The 22,890-nt window shown below is 42.8% G+C and overlaps 1 protein-coding gene across 3 annotated transcripts in view; it reads left to right on the top strand.

Annotated features, from left to right (window-relative positions):
- The first annotated feature begins 6,574 nt into the window (after positions 1 to 6,574).
- NRDE2 (NRDE-2, necessary for RNA interference, domain containing) overlaps positions 6,575 to 22,890 on the top strand; it is a 37,881-nt gene continuing 21,565 nt past the window's right edge. For all 3 annotated transcript variants that reach the window (XR_013813436.1, XR_013813437.1, XM_079769185.1), the window contains exons 1-4: positions 6,575 to 6,713; positions 16,714 to 16,822; positions 18,243 to 18,476; positions 21,705 to 21,848. Coding sequence is in view for 1 of the 3 variants with exons in the window: in XM_079769185.1 (XP_079625311.1) it covers positions 6,650 to 6,713; positions 16,714 to 16,822; positions 18,243 to 18,476; positions 21,705 to 21,848 (551 nt within the window). In the remaining 2 variants the exon portion in view is untranslated. The remainder of the gene's footprint in view (positions 6,714 to 16,713; positions 16,823 to 18,242; positions 18,477 to 21,704; positions 21,849 to 22,890) is intronic.

The raw sequence follows: 22,890 nt of genomic DNA, 5'->3' as shown, positions 1-22,890 counted from the left end.
CAGGAGGCAGCTGATCAATGTTTCTAGCTCTCTATCCCTCTCCCTTCCTCTCTGTAAAAAATCAATAAAATATATTTAAAAAATAAAAATAAAAATGCCCTCAGCCTGACCACATAACCCTCCTTAGAGGAGAGCAAACCTGATTGAGCTTCCTCCTGAAGATTTTATTTTTTGGTTAATCCTTACCCAAGGATATGTTTTCCATTGATTCTTAGAGAGATTGGAAGGGAGGGGGTGAGTGGGAGAGAGAGACACATTGATTGGTTGCCTCTTGTACATACCCCAACCAGGGCGGGGATTGAACCTGCAACCCAGATACATGCCCTCAACGGGGATTCAAACCGGAGACCCTTTGGTGTGGGAGCCAACACTCTAACCACTGTGCTTGCCAGCCAGGGCACCACCTGAAGATTTTAAAGATTCTAAATGGTAACATCATTATCAGGTGTTGTTGCTGACGATCATTTCTATACAGTATCTCAAATCCTTACATATTTCAGGTAGATTCTTGAGTATGTGAATTGTGATTAGGCACCAATAGGCTAGTTTAGCTATGGCTGAAGAACTATCACTTGGGATAGTAAGGCATTTCCAACCTAAGACATTTCTACCCTCCTTACCACCCACCTCAAAATAAAATAAAATACAATAAAATAAAAAGGAATGCAGATCATACCAATGAAGTGATTCGGGCTCTTTTATTTTCTTGTGGTATCTCCTGTCTCCAAAAGCACATTTTCTTTTATTTCATAGGGGTTACCAGAAAGTTCCTTAAGATGGAATGAGTTGATAGACCAGTTTCTCCAGGTTGCCTCAGTTGGTGGGTGAGGATTCTTTTCTTCTTAAGATGAAAGGAGTTTGCTTTTACATGTTCTGGGTAGACCAGTTTTAAGAGTCCCATTCTTCCCTGAAACTAGCTGGGACACCTCCAGACACTGGGATCCAGACCTCTGAGTGTGGAGATGGTGTCATTTACTCACTCACCTTGTCATTCTGTATTATTTGGGACTCCTGGTTATAAATGACAGAAAGTCAACTTGAATCTGTTCGACTGAAACGGGGAATGTATCACAAGGATGTTGGGACGTTTCTCAGAATCCAAGCGTAGGAATGAGGCCCCAGGGACAACTAGAATTAGCATTCCAGAATTTCTGGGACCCTCTTCTCCAACTGACATCGGCTTTCATCCTTCTCCCTCCACAGGCAGGTTGCCTCTGCTCCTCCACTACCTCCTGGGCTATTACATCTTGCAGTCCAGACACAATAAGAGACACCGTGTAGCTTCTCTTCCTCAGTTCTGGTTTCAAAGTTCCTGGAAGAAAAATTTGCTTGGCTTGGCTTGGCTCAGAGCCAAGACTGAGCACCTACAACCCGAAAACTTGGCTGAGTTGAGTCACATAGTTACCCTGACCAACCAATCAGATGGGGCCAGGAGAGTGAGGTCACATTGTACTAACATGACCACATTGTAAATTCAGAAAACAGGGTGCTAATTAAGCAAAAATTAAGTGAATTAACCAAACCAAAGAAAGTGTTCACTACCTATTCTCTTTTGTATATCCTCCAAATGTAAATGGCAATTATGTAGGTGCTATTTTGCCAACAAACAAGTACTGAGCACCTAACTATCTTGGGTCTAACTGCCTCTTGGCAATCCTTTTGTTCATATTGTATTCTCCATGACATTATTTAAAGGCCTTTTCCTATAGTTTTCAGCCCCTAATCATGCCTACCTCTTTTGCATTCTCCATGGTCAGTCTGGCTGTCTACTTTACTGAGATCAAGACTGTACCTCACCATCTCTCATCCAACTCCTTTGCTACTAAAATAAAGGTCCTTGTCACACATCTCTCCTGCATGATTTCTCCTTTCCTGCTTTTCCTTCACAGAGGTTTTCTTCCTCCAGCTTTAGGGAAAAGAATCACTCTTGTGAGTGTCTAGAGGTAATCAAGATCTTTGAGACAGGGTCCTGGCCCGGTAGCTCAGTTGGTTAGAGCATCATTCTGATATGCCAAGGTTGTGGGTTCAATCCCCAGTCAGAGCACATATAAGAAACAACTCATGAATGCGTAAAGAAGTGAACAACAAACCTCTCTCTTTCTTTCTCTTTCTCTATCTCTCTTTCCTCAATAAAGATCTGTGAGAGAGATGCAAGCTAAATGAGAATACACTAGAAAGTGAGGTAGATGCTAGAATAGCAACTTACCAATTTAGATGAGTAATCTCTGCCACAAAGAATAGAAATACTTAAAAGTGGTTGAGTAGTGCATTCTCTTCCTTTAGTCAAGCCATGTACAAAGCCAAGTCATAATTTGAAACCATTTTTGGGTTTATTCTAAGAAATCCATGCCACAGCCACTGAAAATACCCAAGGTGTCTGTGTGGTGAAATCATCATCATCATCATCATCATCATCATCATCATCATCATCATTATCATCATCATCATCCTATATAATAAAAGCCTAATATGCAAATTGACCAAACAGCAGAACGACCGGTGGAATGACCAGTCGCTACGATGCACACTAACCACCAGAGGACAGATGCCCAAAGCAGGAGCTGCCCCCAGCCCTCAGGCCCCAGGCCAGCCAAGGTGGGTGCCAGTGGGGGCCCCCTGATCGCCCCACTGGTCACCCCACAGAGGGAGGCAACCAGCGGCCGCATGGGGTGGGGCCTGCAAGCTGGCAGCGCCAAGCCGGCCAAGGCGGGTGCCAGTGGGGTCCCCCAATCGCCCCACAGATTGGCCCTGATCGCTGGCCAGGCCTAGGGATCCTACCCAAGCACGAATTTCATGCACCGGGCCTCTAGTAATAATAATAATAAAGTGAGCTGTTTTGTGCCTTCTGGGGTGGTTTTTCCTATACAGAAAACACTATTCAAAAGTTTACTTTTAGTTTTGTCTAATGGCAAAAAATTTGCAGGAGTCCAGCAAACTATGGCCTGGGTCAAATCTGCCCACTCCAATTTGTATGGCCCATGATTTAAAAATCATTTTTACATTTATAAATATAAAAAAAAAAAATGAAGCAAGAGAGTGATATTTTGAAAGGTGAAAACCGTATGAAATTCAAATATCAGTGTGGTTGCCACAGAGACCTTATGTCCTGCTAAGTCTAAAATATTTACTATGTCAGCCTTTCCAGACCCCTGGTTTAAAAGATTGGTGTTCAGTTTATTAAAACAATAAATTCAAAACCTTAATGTGTTTTTAAGCTTTTAAAAAACCAGGTGGTTACACAGCCATGAAACCACAACCACCACAATCAAGATAACAAACATTTCCATCACCTCAAAGAGCGGCTCCCCGCCTCTGCTCCTGGAGCCAGGAAACCACTGATCTGCTTCCTGTCACTACATTTTTATTTGCATTTTCTAGAATTTTATAGAAATAGATTCATACAGTAAGCAGTCTTTTGTGTCTGGCTTTTTTTTTTTTTTGGTCCAGATTATACAGATTTTGAGATTCTTTCATGTTGTTACATCAGTAGTTTGTTCCTATTTATTGTTATGCTTAAAAAAACTTTAAAACTTTAAAATTTCTGTATTATGGAACATTTAAACATACCTAACGAAAAAGTTCCAAATAGTGTATGAACCCCCATACACACATTACCTAGCTTCAACAATTACCAACTTAGGGTCAACCTTGTTTCAACCATACCTCTACCCTTGAACTCCCTCCAGTATTTGAAGCAAATCCTAGGCATCATACCATTTCTCCTGCAAGTATTTCAGTATGTACTTCTAAAAAGTATGGAGTCTTTAAGAAACATATAACCACAACACCACTATAATGCCTATAAAATTTTAACAATAAAAAATAAAATTTTAATAGCAAAACTAGTTGGATATATAATAATAAATGTTTTGATTGAAGAACAATGTCCTTAAATGTTCAAGTTCAGCTTAAAATTTTAAGTCTATAAATTTTAGCAATAATTTCAAGGGGTCTTGAATACTGTTTATTTCAACTTATAAAGGCTGCCCAGTTTAATGGAAGGCCCTTTGGGGTTGGCAAACTATGGCCTAGGGCTTGCTACTTGTTTTTATAAATAACTTTTTATTAGAACACAGCCCTGTCCACTCATTTATTTGTTTATTATCTACTAGAGGCCCAGAGCACGAAATTCATACACTTGCGAGGGGTCCCTCAGCCCGGATTGCGAGAGGGCGCAGGCCAGTCTGAGGGACCCCATTGGTGCATGATCAGGGCCAGGGAGGGACTTGGGTGGTTGATCAGCTGGGGAGGGACCACGGGAGGGCTCGAGGGCGTGTCCGGCCCATCTCGCTCAGTCCCGATTGGCCAGATCCCGGCAGCAAGTGTCTGCTTGTCAGAGTGTCTGCTCCCTTGTGGTCAGTGCACGTCATAGCGACTGGTCCACTGGTCGACTATCTGCCCCCTGGTGGTCAGTGCACATTATAACAAGTGGTTGAGCGGCCTTAGCATATAATTAGCATATTACGCTTTGATTGGTTGAATGGCCGACCGGATGATCAGACACTTAACATATTAGGCTTTTATTATATAGGATGGCTGCTTTCCCAATAAATGGCACAACTGAATAGTTGTGATAGAGAGCCTCTGGCCCACAAAGCTTAACATATTTACTACCTGACCCTTTAAGAAAATGTTTGCTGACCTCTGCTGGAATTTATACATTTCATATAAAGCTATATATTGAATACATTTTCTTTCCTTCTCAGGTACTTCAGTTACCACCTGATGATACATCAATCTTTTTCAAGTATTAGTTTTTATAAAGTCCCAATTATACTTACAAATTAGGTAAACTTTATTATTTTTTAAAAAGTAATTTTATTGATTTTTTAGAGAGAGGGAGAAAGAGAAACATTGTTGTGAGAGCAGAACATCAATTGGTTGCCTGCTGCACACCCCTTACTGGGGATCGAATGCACAGCCTGGGCATGTGCTCTGACTGGGAATTGAACCCACAACCTTTTGGTGCATGGGATGATGCCCAAGCAACTGAGCCACACAAGCGAGGCCTAAATTTGGTAAACTTTACATTCTTTTAGATGTTCTGAAACTCTGCTTAGGCTTCATAATCTTTCAACTTAAAATCAGGAGTCTATATCAGTTACTCTACTATCCAATTTAAATTGTTCTCATAAGGGAGTATCTCAAAGCCAAATTCTTGTACACATTTGTAGTACAGAAAGTATCTAATGTATCCAGATTTCTTCTTACTATAGAAACTATGGTTTTGATTCTCCTAAACCTTGCCTGTTCATTATTTTCCTGGAGTGGAAAGATATGAAGCCCTCGGGAAGACTGTTACCATCCCAGTAACCAGAGCTGATCTGCTAAGGGAGGGAGATGCTGCCCCAATTAACTGAGGTAACAGCAGAGATTTTGGTAGGACCTGAGTTTTATAGTTGCAGGCATGCAGGGGTTTACCACCACTACTGCCATACTAAGTCCCTTTTGGTAAATGCTATGGAGAGGCCTTTGAGGCTTGATGGGTGCTCCTTTTGGGATCACACAGTGCTCATTTGGTGGCAGCAAGAGTCTACCCATCCCTTGATTAGATTTGCATCTTTTGGTTCCTAATTCATTTCCTACCTAACTCTAAAGATCTCAGAACTCTCAGGGATCCAAAAAATATATTTTCATCTGCAAATAATAGAGTATGTATCTCTAATATATTAAAACTTTTAAAAGTAACCTTGATGCCAGTAGTTTATCTAGAATTAAGAATTACTTGATGTCATCTACTACTCCTCTTATTCACCTCTTATTTCTCCACTTGCCTAAAAAAGGTCTTTTTACAATTTGTCCAATCAGAATCATAATGAGGCCCTACACTCTATTGCATTTGGTCTCCAACGTCTCTTCATCTATTGCAATCTTCCATCCCCTTGTGCCATTGATTTGTTGAAGAAACTGGGTTTTCTATAATTTCCCATATTCTGGATTTGGTTGATTGAGTCTAGGTGGTATGATGTCTTTAAATTGTTGTTTGTTGTTTTTTTAAAATCCCCTATATTTCTAGCAGGCTTGATTAGTTTTTGTTTGTTTTTTTAGTCAAGAATCCTTCATAGGTGGGTAACTATATTTTCTAACTAGCAAAGACTTGAACTTGATAGGACCTTGCATTCTTTTTGCTATTTCTAAGATATTTAACATGATAGAGTTATTGAAATTTGGATACCCCCCCACGGCTTTCCCTGGGACTTGCAGTCACAACTCACACAATAGCTACTTTTTAAGTGCTTTCCAGGAACCAGGCACAATGCTAATTAAGTACCTTATATGCGCATTCAATTTTCTAAACTTTTTGCTGACAAGGAAACTAGAGCTAGAGAGTTTGATTAACTTAACCCCGTTAGTAAGTGATGGCGTGAGTTCAGGGGTGGATTGTAATCCCAACTTCCTAGCATTTCCCCCTCTGGACAATTTCATCTCTCAATCTCCACCTTTTTAACGGTTCTCACGGAAACTTGCTGGTATCAAAATTACTGGGCGTGGCCCTGCCCTGCCAGCCCCGCCCCGCCCCGCCCCGCCGGAGGGAGCGTCAGGAAAACCACACTTCCCAGAGTGCACCGCGACCACGATGGCCTCACTACCGGCGTCCGCTCGCCGGGCGCCATTTATGTAGCCGGGAACGGCGGTGCGGCCTGTGACCATGGCGCTGTTCCCGGCCTTTGCGGGCGTTAGTGAGGCTCCCGATAGCGGGAGCGCCAGGAAAGGTAAGCGCACGAAAGGGATGAAGAAGACACTCGGCGGGCTTAAGACGTAGTTTCTCCGCCCCCTTGCTTTGGATTTGTTGATCCACCTGTGTCCCAGAGTTCCCCGCGGCGCTGCAAAGCCTCCTGGGAAGGGCCCCTGGCCTTGTCCCGGCCTCTTCGGGGCGCGAGTCCTAGAGTGACGGAAGGAGAAAGACCTAGGAGGGACCCTGGAGCTGGGACTTGGATGAAGTCGTGCTTTCTCTGAGCCTCAGTTACTTCGCCTATAAAGTGGGGATAATGGTGCCCCACGTGTCAAGGAAACTCTTGGCGCAAATGCGGGGTGTTCTAATGCCCTCCCTCCTGTTTTACTTATTTCTGAAAGGCTTGTTGGTTCACATCTTTAGGCCGAGAGCTAGGGGATCGGGACCCAAAGCCCAGTCAAGCAGTTTCTCTCTCGACAGGCACAGCTGCTGGGGATAGAACTAACATTTATTTTTTTGAGAGCCTCCTGTGTGCCAGGTGATGGCATAACGTGTTTTAGGTAAGCCTTAATCGTCCCCAGGAGGTCTGCATTCTTAAAAATTGAGGCGCTGACAGGCGTACCTCCGAGATGTTGCGTTTGCTTCCAGACTACCCCGCAGTTAAGCGAGTTGTGATCTTGTTGGTGGAGGGTCTTCCGTTTGTAAAAAAAAATTCAACACCTGTGAAGCACATGAAAGGGAAGCTCAGTAATAGGAAGTATAGTGAAATGTAACAAAGTAATTCTAAGTCATGCACTTCATGTGGCGGAGTCTAATTGTATCTGACACCTGCTTTACATACATATCCTCTCAGATGGCTCTTACATCTGTATTTTGGTAATGCTTACAATAATTGTAATTTCTTATATAATTGGTGTAATTTTGGTCATCCTTTACTGACTATAATCTCCATGTGGTCAGGACAGTGTCTATTCACTGTCGCACACTTAGTCCCTAGCATAGGTCAAAAATAGAGCAGATGTTCACTAAATATTTGCTGAATGTAGAGAACAAGAGTAGGTGCTTAACAAAGAAATAGCAGTACAAGGCAGGATGTTATAGATGTCACTAGAGGCCTGATGCACGAAATTTGTGCACTCGGGGGTCCCTCATCCTGGCCTGCACCCTCTCACAGTCGGGGCCCCCTGGCTCCTTACCGCCTGCCTGCAGTGGACATGGGAGAGGCTCCTGCCACCGCTGCTGTGCTCTCCAGCCTTGAGCCTGGCTTCTGGCTGAGCGGTGCTCCCCCTGTGGATGGCACTGACCACCAAGGGGCAGCTCCTGCATTGAGCGTCTGCCCCCTGGTGGTCAGTGCGTGTCATAGTGACCCGTCTTTCCTCAGTTTGGTCGATTTGCATATTAGGATTTTATTATATAGGATAGATCAGTGGTTGGCAAACTCGTTAGTCAACAAAGCGGCAAACCGGAGCTCACGAACCGCATGTGGCTTGCAAGCCGCAGTTTGCCGACCACTGGGATAGATGAACTATAGGAATAATGACTTCTCATGGGAGCTTCATATACGGCTTTATGTAGGAGGTAACTTTAGAGGCGGGTCTTCAAGAGGTTGGGGTTTAGACAAATAGAGTTAGTGGAAGGGCATTCCAGGGCCTTCAGAGGCATGCAGAAGGGGAGCATGAGACCTGTGCAGAGAACTGCAAAGAGTCCAGTTTGTCTGGAAACGTAGGCGCCTTGGGAAATAGGGTTGGGACTGGTGATGAGGGAAGGCAGTGACTTGAATAACAGGCCAAGGGCTTATCCTTTTATTTTGGAAGTGTGACGTGGAAGGTTCATAAGGGGAGTGTTGCTCTTGTCTTTTATCTTAACCAGTACTTATTGGACATCTGGGTATCCTGCATGGATAATGTTTGTAAAAGTATTGTTTGTAAAGTACTGTATTTTTAAAAATTTAAACAACGTTATTACTCAGTGAAATTAATTATAATTCTTTAATATCGTCTCATTGTCAGTCAATGTTCAGACTTCCCAACTTGTCTCAGAAGTGGCCTTTTATAGTTGGTTTGTTTAAGTCGGGATCCAAAAAAGATGCAACGTTGCATTTTGTGGGTATGTCTCTTTTAAATATAAAAGGTGCCTTTTAAATATAAAGGTTTCTTCCTCCCCTCCGTTTTCCACTGTGGTTTATTTGTTGTGGAAACTGGACTGTTTGTCCCATACATATTTCCCACCAGATCCTCCTGATGTCATTTAATATGCTTCTCCCAGTGTTTCCTGTAAACTGGTAATTAGATCTAGAGCGTTAATTAGATTCAGGCATAATTTTTTTTTTAGTTGAAAATAGCTCATTGGAGGTGCTCTGCACTTGGTATTGAATCAGATCAAGAAGATCTGCTGTCCAGTTTTCTCTCCCTTAGTGATGGGAAGATCCATCAGTGGGTTCCCGGACAACCGGGTCCATCCACTATATTTTTAAAATACAGTATTTTACAAACAGCACTTTACAGACATTACAACCGTTATCCATGCAGGATACCGAAATGTCCAAGAAATACTGGCTAAGATAAATGACAAGAGCAACACTCCCCTTATAAACGTTCCACTGTCAGCCTTCACCTAATAATGTTTGCAGTCATTTATGATTATTGCTTAGATCTATTATTTTGTTGGGGTTACAAAATGGTTATTTTCTAATTTTAGCATTCCTCCCATATTGATTAGCTCATTTATTTTATAAAGAACTTTCCTCAACACTATTGGGACACCCTGAAGTATAGCATAAGCCGCTTCCTCTGCCTAGATGTTTCTTGGGAGCATATTTGCCTAAGTCCTTCTCATCCTTTAGGTCTTAACTGAGATGCTCTTCCAGGCAGCCTTCTCTGATCCATATCTAGTTTGGATGAGGAGACCTAAGTATGTGCTCTGATTATATGCTGAGTATTTTCTCTGTTTTGGCATTTGTTCCATTGCATGCAATGACTGCCAGTGTGTCAGCTCCCCAAGGGTCATGTTGGGTTTGTCTTACTGGTTTTGCATACCTAGAACAGTGCCTGGCTCTCAGTAAAAAAAAGTGCTGAATCAAAGAAAGAAACTCAGATTATTTTATTCAGTGTTGTTCAACTAATAAAGCCAGTACTTGAACACAGGTTCTTCTGACTCGAGAACTTGTGTTAGAAACCACACTATGATATTAGAATGCTCTGGTTTTGGTTGTTTATACATTATCTTTGGGGTCTGGGTGTTTTCAAATTGTAGGTTTACTAGTACTTCGTGCAAGAGCTGACTTTGCTTAAGTTCTCTTTAATCACCATTTTTAAAAATATATATATATTTTTTATTGATTTCAGAGAGGAAGGGAGTGGAAGAGAGAGAGAGAAACATCAGTGATGAAAGAGAATCACTGATTGGCTGCCTCCTGCACACCCCCCACCTGGGATCCAGCCCACAACCTGGGCATGCGCCCCTGATGGGAATCGAACCTGAGACCCATAAGTGCAGAGGCTGACGCTCTAGCCAAACCAGCCAGGGCTCAACATGTTGAAGTGTAGTTTTGAGCCACATTTTCTGATGCTTTTTGTAGGAATGTTTGTGCTGTCAGATTCTTTGTCACAAAGTAAGCGTTTTGATCAAAATGAAGAGCTTGGCTCATTCTTTTTAAAGTAACAACCCCATCCTTAATACATATGCTAATTTATTGATGCAATGAGCCCTAGAAATGTCTTTTGAATTACCATCCCTGGAGGTGTGGCTTTCACCTGAGTTCACTTAAACAACTAGTCATCAGTGCTATTTGGTTATAATAGAACTAGAAGCCCAGTGCACGAAATTCGTGCATGGAGGGGGGTTGTCCCTCAGCCCAGCCTGTACCCTCTCCAATATGGGACCCCTCAAGGGATGTCCGACTGCCCGTTTAGACGGGCAGTCTACACTGGGATCGGGCCTAAACGGGCAGTCTACACTGGGATCGGGCCTAAATGGGCAGTCTAGGCCCGATCAGTGGGATCGGGCCGGGATCGGGCCTAAACGGGCAGTCGGACATCCCTCTCACAATCCAGGACTGCTGGCTCCCAACTGCTTGCTTGCCTGCCTTCCTGATTGCCCCTAACCGCTTCTGCCTGCCAGCCTGATCACCCCCTAACCACTCCGCTGCCAGCCTGTTTGCCCCCAACTTCCCTCCTCTGCCAGCCTGGTCACTTCTAACTGCCGTCTCCTTCAGGGTTGATCACCTCCAACTGCCCTCCCTTGCAGGCCGGGTGCCTCCCAACTGCCCTCTCCTGCTGGCCATCTTGTGGTTGCCATCTTGTGTCCACATGGGGGCAGGTTCTTTGACCACATGAGGGCAGCTATATTGTGTGTTGCAGTGATGATCAATCTGCATATTACTCTTTTATTAGATAGGATAGAGGCCTGGTACAGGGGTGGGGGCCAGCTGGTTTGCCCTGAAGGGCATCCCGGATCAGGTGGGGGTTCCCTTGGGGTGTGGGGTGGCCTGAGCAAGGGGCCTGTGGTGGTTTGCAGGCCGGCCACGCTCCCTGGCAACCCAAGTGGAGGCCCTGGTATCTGGAATTTATTTTCCTTCTACAATTGAAACTTTGTAGCCTGGAGAGGAGCCAAGCCTGGGGCTCCCTCCGAGGCCGGCAGCCATTTGTGTTGGGGTTATAATTGAAACTTTGTTGCCTTAAGCGGGTGAGCCCGGCCAGGGTGTGCGGAAAGCTTTGCTTCCCCTGTTGCCAGCGGCAACCCTGGCCTGCTCTCTCAAGCTCCATTCTGCCGCCATTTGTTTGAATTTGTTTACCTTCCATAATTGAAACTTTGTAGCTTGAGTGGAGGCTTAGGCCTGGCAAGGGCAGGCGGAAAGCTTGGCTTCCTCTGTTACCTAGGAAACCTTGCTCTCTGTGGCTGTAGCCATCTTGGTTTGGGTTAATTTGCATACTCGCTCTGATTGGATGGTGGGCGTGGCTTGTGGGCATGGCTTGTGGGTATGTTGGAGGTATGGTCAATTTGCATATTTGTCTATTATTAGATAGGATGGGGAATGGGTATAGAATTGGATACTTTATCCAATTGTGATTCAGAATTTATGATGAGTATAAGGTTATGATTAAGTATAAGCACTATAGGAGCAGAGGCCTGGCCTATCTTGTTCACCACTGTACCCCCCAAAGCCCAGAACGGTGCCTGGCACGTAGTAAGTATTCTATACCCTATTCTTTATTAAATCTCTATTTACAGTGAGGTCTAGAAGAATTATAATAGTTGTACTTTATACCTACCTAATGGCACACTTTTGAAAATCTCTTCCATTTGTTCAGTAAATTAGGTGCTGGGATACAAAGATGCAAAGATATGGTTCAGATCTTCATTCATTCAATTATGGGACAAATATTTATGAGTCCATTTACTTTGTGCTTGGAGTTGGGACTACAGGAGTGAGTGGTCATGGCTTCTGCACTCATGTTGCTTTTAGTTTGGGAAGAAAGGAGTTGGAGGAAGAAGCGGGAAAAGCTGGAAACCATTTGGTGTATTTGTTTGGCTGGAAAAATATTTTTGTTTTGTCTTTTTCTTCTTTCTATTGTCATTCCCTGTAGTGTCACAGTAATTGTTACGGACTGGGTCCCTGTAGGGATTTGAGTTGTTGACCTTTGGTTTAGAACAAGCATGTCAAACTCAAAGGCTGACACGGGACAGATAAACAAGGTTTAAGTTTATGTGGGCCGCAAAAAACAAAAGCTTCAATTTTCAGGGAATGTAGGTTTATTTCGATAGAGACATGCTGAATACAAAGGGCTGAAATAAATGAGTAATCGTTAAAGTAAAATAATAGAACATTTTAATAAAAATTAATATTTTTTCTTGAACATTAACTTACCATACACTGAATAACTGCACAAATTAATAAACGTAATGCAAATAAACCTATTTTTCTTGTTCTCCAAAAACAAAATACTTCCTGTTGCGTACACCAAACAAGTCAGTCTAAGACCAATGATGTGGCAATCGGTTGCTAAAATATTCGCTGCTAGTATTAATTCAAGGGGTCTCTTTTTAGATCTTTTTTTTTTTAAAACATATTTTATTGATTTTTTACAGAGAGGAAGGGAGAGGGACAGAGAGCCAGAAACATTGATGAGAGAGAAACATCGACCAGCTGCCTCCTGCACACCCCCTACCGGTGATGTGCCCGCAACCAACGTACATGCCCTTGACCGGAATCGAACCCGGGACCTTTCAGTCCGCAGACTGACGCTCTATCCACTGAGCCAAACCTGTTTTGGCCGCTGCTAGTATTAGTGGAGAGAAATGGTGCGCCTGTGCAGAAGGCGCGGAAGGGAAATGAATGCAACACAATTCCAGTAATCAGTCATTAGCAAACATTGTAGTTCGTTATTAATAATTATGTATAATAGGATGTTGTAAAAATTAAGTTACGAAATTTTTATTAAAACGTTTCTTACATACCGTTATATTGGCTGGGCTGCAAAAATATTCGTTGTGGGCCGCAAGTTTGACATGCTTGGTTTACAGACAAAAGATCATTTGAAAGGAAGGTCACACAGAGGGCCAGTGATTATTTGAGTTCAAAACCCAAGAGTATTTAGTTCTTTATACTCTCTCTCTCCCCACTCTCCCCCGACCCCCATGACCCGATATGCCTTAATTGCACCCTTAAAAACTCCTCTTGTACCTTGTGAAGGACTTTGGAGAGGCACACACTGTGTTTTTGACATTGTATTTATTTACCTTTCCTCCAGCTGTTGTCACCATCCAGAATCTTCATGTAAAAACACACTGGAATTGTTCGAGAGCACCTCTCCTTGCATGTTGTTTGCTCCATCTTTCCCGCTTTTCTTTTCCTCTGTTCACTATAGAATCCAGTTGTTGTGGAAATACTTGTCATCTCAGCGAGCAGCAGGAACTGTTTTCACGTGCCTCTTGCCAGGAATTAGGCCCAAGGGAAGGGAACCAACCTCAGAAGGAAAAAGGAGACAGTAGAAAAAAGATTGTGTGAAGGGTTGTTTAGCACTTACTGGGTATGACTTTACAAAGTTCTTACTCCCTTTGAGCCTTAGTTTCCGTTGCTATATAATAGTGATCATAACCCCATAGAGGATTAACAGCTAAGGATGTAAAGTGCTTACCCTGGTGCTTGGCCTACTGTAGGCACTTACTTAGAATCCTCTCTTCTTTCCCCTTTACCTGTGCTTTTTAACGTACCTCTCCTCCTTAGGAATTTTCCTTCCTCCCTTTCCTGTTTTTCAAACATCTATTAAACTCCTACTGTATGCCAGGCACTGGGTCCAGTGCTGGGGTATAGCAGTGAAGAAAACGAAGTACCTGTCACCAGGGACTAGAATACAAAATATATAAAGAACTCTTATAACTCAATAATAAAAATAATTAAGAAATGGGCAAAGGGTTTGAATAGCTATTTCTAGTCCAGTATGAATGGCAATGAACACATGAAAAGTTGCTCAATATCAGTAATCATCAGGGAAATGGAAATCAAAGCTATAATGAGAAAACACATCACACCACTCAGACAACTGTAATATAAAAGGTAGACAGTAGCAAGTTGGCAAGGATGTGGAGAAATTGGAATCCTCATACATTGTTAGTGGGAATATAAAATGGTGCAGCCAGTTTGGAAAACAGCTTGGCAGTTCCTCATAATGCCAAGCATGAGTTACCTAGCAATTCTGCTCCTAGACATCAAACCAGGAGAAATGAAAACATACATTCACATAAAAACCTGCACATGAATATTTATGGCAGCGTTATTCATCATAGCCCCAAAGTGGAAACAACCCAAGTGTCCATTAACTGATGAATAGGTAAAATGTGGTATAATCCATAAAATGTTATTTGGCAATAAAAAGGAATAAAGTAGTGGTACATGCTATAGCATGGATGAATCTTGAAAACATGTCAAGTTAGAGAAGCCAGTTACAAAAGACCATGTGTTGTATGATCTTGTTTATATTAAAAGTCCCAAATAGGCAAGTATGTAGAGAAAAATGATAAGTGGTTACCTAAGACTGGAGTTGGGGTGGGAGAGTAGGAGGTGGGCGGTGGAGAGTGACTGTTAACAGGTATGGGGTTTCTTTTGGGATGATGAAGATGTCCTAAATAATTTTACACCATATTCTAAATCCCACTGAATTGTACACTTTATATGATTAAACCTTATGGTATATAAATAATATTCCAGTACAGCTGTTAAAAAATCTAATTACCCTTTTCTATTTTAACTGCACCCATCTTCTCAGCCTATGAATATTCCCTGACCACCCATCATCCTAAAACAAAGTAGGACAAATAGAAACCCCTCCTTCCCCCTTCCTTCTCCCGACCTGTGATTTTTTTACTTTCCTTCATAGCTGAGACACCTAAAAGTTAGAAAATAAGTAATTTATAAATAGTTCATTGTAGAAGAGTTAGAAATTAATGGATAAGCAGAAAAATTGTTTCAGACATTTAATCTATTATTAATAAACTAGAGGCCTGGTGCATGAAATTCATGCACGGTGGTGGGGTGTCCCTCAGCCCAGCCTGCACCCTCTCCAATCTGGGACCCTGAGAGGGATGTCCAACTGCCCGTTTAGGCCCCATCATGGTGGGATCGGGCCTAAACGGGAAGTCGGACATCCCTCTCACAATCCAGGACTGCTGGCTCCCAACTGCTCGCCTGCCTGCCTGCCTGATTGTCCCTAACTGCTTCTGCCTGGCAGCCTGATCGACACCTAACCACTCCCCTGCCAGCCTGATTGACACCTAACTGCTCCCCTGCTGGCTCGATCACCCCTAACTGCCTTCCCCTGCAGGCATGGTCACCCCCAACTATCCTCCCCTGCAGGTCTAGTCACCCGCAACTGTCCTCCCTGCAGGCCTGGTCCCCCCCAACTGCCCTCCCCTGCAGGCCTGGTTGCCCCTAACTGCCCTCCCCTGCAGGCCTAGTCACCGCCAACTGCCTTCTCCTGCAGGCCTGGTCCCTCCCAACTGCCCTCCCCTGCTGGCCTGATTGCCCACAACCACCCTCCCCTGCTGGCCATCTTGTGGTGGTCATCTTGTGTCCACATGGGGGCAGCCATCTTTGACCACACGGGGGCAGCCATCTTGTGTTGGAGTGATGGTCAATTTGCATATTACTCTTTTATTAGATAAGATAATCATTGTTACTATTTATTTATTTTTATTTGTTGATTTTACAGAAAGGAAGGGAGGGAAGGAGAGAGAGAAACATCAATCGGTTGGCTGCCTCCTACAATGGCCCTACTGGGAATTGAACTCGCCACTTTTTGGTGCATGGGATGACACTCCAACCAACTGAGCCACGCTGGCCAGGGCAGTCATTGTTAGTAGTTTACATAATTTTAACTTTAGTGAGAAAAATTGACACCTCGTGTGTGTGTGTGTTTTTAAATCTTCACCTGATCAGTTGCCTCTCATATGTACCCTGACTGGGGATCAAACCCACAACTTTTTGGTGTATGGGATGGATGATACTCCAGCCAACTGAGCCACCCTTGTGTTTTTATTTTCAGAGGAGTTTTTGTTATAAGGACAGGTTTATGTTAACTGAGATAGAACATTAGATATTGTTTTAAAGAAAATACCTTACTCTTTTGTGATAATGGTAAGCATGGCAGGCTTTTATGCATGACTTGATTTTGTAACTTTTTGGAATTGCCTAGATCAAATTTGAGGTCATTGAAAACGAATGCTTACGAAGCCTTCGTGCTCAGGAGGGTGGAGGGAATGCATAAAGCCTGGTTGCCTTTTAGGCCACACTTGTTACATGGCTTTTGCTTAATCCACAGCCTCGTATCACAGAGGATTTCAGTCTGAAATGTTTTAGAGTGTGTCAAAGCCCCATGCCCCATGAAATAAAAATTTCATGGGTTACCTTCAGCCTCTGTGGACTATTCTGAATGTCTGGCTGACATTGGCTGTGAAGGAGGATGCCAGCTGGTCAGATGGATTTCCTGCTTTAGAAATCATACTGAGCTCGTTTCATTGGTCTTTTCTCTCTTTTGCATGTGCAGAATTAGATTGGCTGAGCAACCCAAGCTTTTGTGTTGAAACCGTCACAACTCTGAGCCAACAAACTGAAGAGGCCGCAGCTCTTGTTTCTGAAGGGTCACCGCTGACGAGGTAGTACTTTGGTAGATGGAGTTTGAGGCTTTGTCGGTGACACTGTGGCTTAGCCTGAATGAGCCTCCTTAGAAAGCCCTGTGATAGAAGAGCTAAGTAAAACTCTCACCTAAAGTAATGAGGTGACCTTTGACTATTTTCCCTTACCTCACTCTTATTCCTTTCCCCCCTTTGCATTGCAGTGGCAACTGCGTGACACAGTTACTGCCAGTAATTAGCCCATGAGGGAAATGGTATCACTGGGATTCTTATTTACCAACCTCATTAGTAACCTTTAGAATATTTGATAAACATAGATTTCAGCTATTTCTTTAGTTGCGTTTTCAACATTTTTGTAAAAATAGAAGGAGCTTGCGTAATATAATGTGGGGAAGGGGGAAATTTTTCCTTTCTCTCCTATGGTTCTTTTTGGCTGGCAAAATGATATTTCAACAGGAGGTAGATTGACAAGAGAAAATAGAATTTAATATCGTATGCATGGGAACCCCACATACGGGAGAGAAGAAGAGACCCCGCCTGCATGGGAGGTTCAGAGATAGAAAGGGAGATTGAGTGTATAAGACCTCCTGAATGAGGGGTGAGGGGAGGTGCCTTCAGAAGGTCATTGCAGAATAAGAGCAGACCTTCAGTAAAATAGAAGTTTCCTGCCCTATAGGTAGCTCAGAAGAAGCTATGACAATCTCTTATGGGCAAGGGTCTCTAATTCAAGTTCTTCTAGGTAGTTAAGGAAGGGGGGAGGGAGGAGAAGTTTCTCTTGAGCCTGAAGCTAAAATTGCCTTTAGCTCAAAGCAATCTGCATATCACCGAGGCACTTCTTGGGGGTAGCTCGTTCTAGACTCCACAATAGCATAGGAAAAATCTCATGAAAACTTTGGGGAAAGCAAAATGGTACACATTTCTACCCAGCTTTGAAAGAATATTGTTGTAGATCATTGAATTGAGAAATGAGCTCACTCAGCCGCCAATATAGACTAGATGGTCCATTAATATGATGAATCCCCAGAAGCCAAGTTCTCTCAAAGCGGAAGAAGCCTTTGATAGTTGAGAGTAGTTGACACATGAGAAGGAGTTGTTTGTAGATATTTCAGTAATGATGAAGAAAATAAACCTTTTCTAATGTTGCTTTTAAAAATACTATATTTGATAAAATAACTGGTAGATTACTTCCATTTAAAAATGTATAGATATCAAAGTATAGCTTCAGAGGCTATTAGAATTTCTTTACCTGGTTTTATTGTAGATCCAACTTTTATTTTAAGGTGAGTTGTGATCCAGGAAGATATTTTATAATATATGGGCAAATAGTAAGTCTGTGTGAGCACTTTTAGAATGTCCTTTTATGTATTTGTTTGATTTCTTATTTACATATTATTTTCCCTCATCCTCTTCTAAAAAGTCTAATGTGGATTTTCCCAAACAGGAGTCCTCTGAAATCAGAGCTGTCAGATGAAAGTGACTCGAACAGAAACCTCCGACAAGCAAGCAGGAAAAAGAAGAAAGAGAAAAGGAAGAAAAGGAAGCATCAGCACCACAAGAAAACCAAGAGGAAACGCGGGCAGTCAGGTAGCAGTGGGTCTGAGCCAGACACTGACTCTGAAAAGGACAAATCCCCCAGAGGCCTCAGAGGCGGTAACAGAGGACCGGAGACACTGCGGTAGGTGTCCTGCTCTCAACACCTGCAATCTTCTAAATCTTTAATTTTTCTCCCCCGATTGCTGCCATAACTTAAGCAGCTAAATGATTATTTAACTCGACTCAGTCAAACAAAGTCAATAAATATCTCAACAAAGCTGGGGAAAAAATAGAGTTCTACCACCTTGTCAACATAAAGAAAATTTTGTAACAAATTAGGGCCATGATTTTATTTGAGAAAAGTTAGGCACAGTAATGATTATGTAAAAATCTGATTTAGACAAAAAAAAAAAATCCTTGGGAGTTTTGAAAGACGGCAAATGTGCACACGGTGGGCGTCTGGACTAGTTCACGTGAAGGGGCCGGGCCGTTGGCCTCCACATTTATCAAGAATAAGAGAAACATCTTCTCATTGTGATGTATCTTCCTTTTAGTCACTTTCACCCCTCTGTGCACCCTCCTCTCACACTTTTTGGTTAGGGTTAATTATAGCCCTTAAAATAATAGTCGCTTTTGTTCTTATTTCACATTTTTTAGAACCACCGAGTTGGAGGTGTAAGCTAGCTCAGGACCACAGTATTTCCTCTCCTTAGGGCTTCATTGCTGCGCCTTCTGGGCTGCTGTCTACCTCGCGGGCATTGTTCAAGTCCTTCTGCAGAGCGGTCACAGCGTAGGTCCTCACTGTCGCTGTTCCTCTCTGCTTAGTCTAACATCCCCCTGCATCGGGAGGCCCTTTGCCCAGAGTGGGGCAGTGACTATGTGGTGAAAATACTTGAATTAATCCCTATTTAACTTTTTTTTTCTTTGTTCACACGGTTGAGAAGAGAGAAAAGTTAAGCACCTGTCCACGGCATACTAAAAGTTTAGTGCTATAAGATTTTTGCGATTCTTGAGGGGTTATTTGCTTTTGTTGTGTGCTTAGACGTCCCACTGATGCCAGTGAGAACTCTGCGTGGAGCAGGTTTGGAACGGGGCCTGTAGAGTTTCCATTGGAGAGGCGGACGCCGCAGTCTTCCAGGACCCTTCTGTTGTCTGATGAGTGTTGGAGGACATGCCGGCCCCTGGCTCAGAGGACCCAGGTGTATTTAGCCCTCCTCGTGTTTCAGGTGCTCTGCCTGTAACCCAAACTTGCTCTAGGAGGATAAATAAAGGGGTCAAGCAAAAAGGTCTGAATTTATGTGGGCAGGAGCCATGCCCCCCTGCTGACCATTGTACCTCCCATCCTTGGCCCAGGGCTTGATCCATAGTAATACAGACACCGAATACATTTTTGTTATGTGAATGAGTGAGTGTATTATTGATATTCTTGCTTTTTTGGCATGTCTTCAAAGAAAAGTATGTTAATCATTGTAGCTTCTGAAAATTCACTGTTAGCTACTTGTCCCTTTTTTTAGCTGAGGCAAAAAAGCTCCAAAGGATTTCCTGAACACACACAGGAACCACTTTTTTTTAATATGTTTTATTGATTTTTTTTTTTTTTACAAAGAGGAAGGGAGAGGGATAGAGAGTTAGAAACATCGATGAGAGAGACATCGATCAGCTGCCTCTTGCACACCCTCTACTGGGGATGTGCCCGCAACCAAGGTACATGCCCTTGACCAGAATTGAACCCGGGACCCTTCAGTCCGCAGGCCGACGCTCTATCCACTGAGCCAAACCAGTCAGGGCCACCATTCGAACTTGAAAAATGGTTGTTTTCAGCCTGTGCTTAACCACGGCAGCAGCGATCTTTGCAACCTCCTGATAGTTTTATGACCCGGACAGCATTTTTAAATTTGTTGATGTTTTGCAGAATATCCCCAAAAAGATAAAAATAAAATGTTTTTGTCCTTCTGTTTTACTTTCTTAGTATTAATGTCTGTAGTCTCTTTGTGGGACGGTGACCTGGAAGAATTGTTTGTTCCCATATTGATTAGTGAGTTCTGAGTCTTTCTGTGAAGTCAATAAAGTGGATTCATGACGGGTAATACACCATGTGGGTCTCCAGATCAAGGGCCAATTTCCCCAGAGGCTATAGCTTCGAATTGACCTTCGTTTTCTAGGATGACTTCTTCTTCACCTTCAGGTGGAGGCAGATTCCTCCCTCCGTGCAGCCCAGACCACATCCTGCTTCCTGACCTGAATACTCAACGGGGGAGGGATAAGGGCTTGTTTACTCCCCAGGGATGGTCTGCCGCTGGCCCTTCCTTTTATTGTTTGTTTTACCCCCAGTTGGCTTTCTCTTTCTTTCTGGAATGCATCCGTCTCTTTCCCTCCCTTTACCTGACCCTTAAGGTTTTCATTGACAGAAACCCCTCCACAGTGTTACCATTACCCTGTTAACAGGAGACACGTCATTTAACAGATATTTATTGAATTGCTACTTTGTGTCCCTGAAATACCATTCTCTTGTATTCCCAGCCAAGAATGATTTAGAAGCCTCCAGAATCTTCATTTCTATCCGGGAGAGCTAAAAAGCAGATGGGACGACAGTTAATGGCTGTTGTGACCTTTGGCAGCATCTGTCAGCAGCATTATGAACTGATTTTCTTTATAGGAGGAAAGGTGTTAGATGCCAGAAAACCCTCCCTTCCCTCTCACTTGACTCCTAGGGAAGTGGTTCCATTCGTATCTGAGCTGAAAGTCTGCCAGCTCACAGATTGGTTCAGAGGGATAAATCAGGGTCTTGGCTTACAGCAGGCACTCTCTGCCCTTCGTGTAGGAGGTCCGTCCATGCAGTCAGAGCCGTGCAGAGCCCAGGCCAGGAAAGCGTGACTTAGACTTAACCCAAGTGACATCTGAGGCGGAACTATTCACAACTGTGGCCTTTGTTGTTGTCATTGTTGAGTTGGGGGTTGGAATAAATAACCTGAGCACTTTCAAATAAGGGGAAGTAAGAGCAGCCCACCTTTTTTTCTTTTTTTTAAAGAAAATCGCTTGTTTATGAATATATTTGACATTCAGGTTACAGTAGTTTAAATGGGATACTTGGAAAAGAGCACCCCATATCCCTCAGGTTAATTTCTGAGCAAGTGGTTTTCTGGTGAAGTGCCACGTGGTGTGGACAGGTTTTGCTTTCTATTTTAAACCTGTGTTTGCAGCAGGCGTCCTCTTCTCGTCTGTATGGCATGTACGCATTTTGGGTACCCCGTTCCCTTGATGCTGTGTGGAGTTTGAAACGTGTAACTTCCATGTTGCTGCAAATGTGAAATGTTAACTGGAAGGTTAAGTGCCTCTCCCTTTCTCTTCTTCACCTTCCCTTGTCCCACAGCCAAGAAAATGCTGCTGCTGCTGGGCCCCGCTGTGTTTGGCTTGAGGACATCCAGGCTCTGACAGGAGAAACCTTCAGAACAGATAAGAAACCAGATCCTGCAAACTGGGAGTACAAGTCTCTCTACCGAGGAGATATAGCAAGGTACCCATCCTATCTTCCCCTGATTTTCTCTGGTGGGAAGTAACATCTCTCTCCTGAACTCTCTCAGCGCTCTCTCTGGCTGGCTGGCCTCACTCATCCATCCTCTTGTAGATTCTGTTGGGTTTTTATCCATTGCTAAGTTCTTTAGGCGTATCTTATCTTACATTCCAAAATGAAAACTTAAACCTTGAGATCAGGATCCAGGTCGGATTAACCTTATTTATCCATGGTGCTTGGGGAACAGTGCCTGGCATAATAGGTGTTCAGTAAGTATTTGTTGCATGAATGAATCTAAAAATACCGTGAAATAATTATGACATTCTGTCTGGAAACCATTTGATCTAATCTATATGCCATTTTAAAAAGTTGCAAAAGCCTTTTATTTATCCCCCCTATTTAAAAAATGACATTAAATGGTAATGACTTTTTCAAAATGTTTTCAGCATACATCACTAGATAATCATAAAACTAGGTGATGGTATTTGCTTCAGTAATGAGTTTAAGCTTTTCTCCTCTAATCTGTTAATAAAATATATTTGAATACTTATTAAACCCTTTAGGTACTTAGTGCTTTGTGAGACACTGTTGGGAACATAAAGAACAATAATACACAATCTCTGTTCCCAAACAGCTCACAGGTAATCAAAAGTGAACGTAGAGAATCATGGGATATAAGGCCAAGAGGTCCAGTTATTAAGATTCTGTGATAAATGATAAATTGGCTACAACCTAAATGTCCACAGTAGGGAAATGGTTAAACTATGGCATATCCCCAAATGGACCAGTTTGAAGCCAATAAAAATTACATATTTTAAGACTAATGGTGTGGGAAAATACTTAAAAAATAGGCAGAAAAGTCTGAAGCTGTATAACTATTTTAATATGGGTTGTGTGTATATATATGTAAATCTATACATACTCACATATCTGAAAGAAGATGCTTAAAAATATGGACCAGTAATATTATTTTTTCTCCTTCATCATTTTCATCTAATTTGTTATGAAATGCAGCTATTAACATTAGTTTTACAAAACGCAGTTT

Source organism: Cnephaeus nilssonii (genome assembly GCF_951640355.1).
Source record: "Cnephaeus nilssonii genome assembly, chromosome: 4".
NCBI classification, from domain to species: Eukaryota; Metazoa; Chordata; class Mammalia; order Chiroptera; family Vespertilionidae; genus Cnephaeus; species Cnephaeus nilssonii.
Note: the sequence above shows the minus strand (reverse complement) of the source record. Positions and strands in the feature narration are given on the sequence as shown.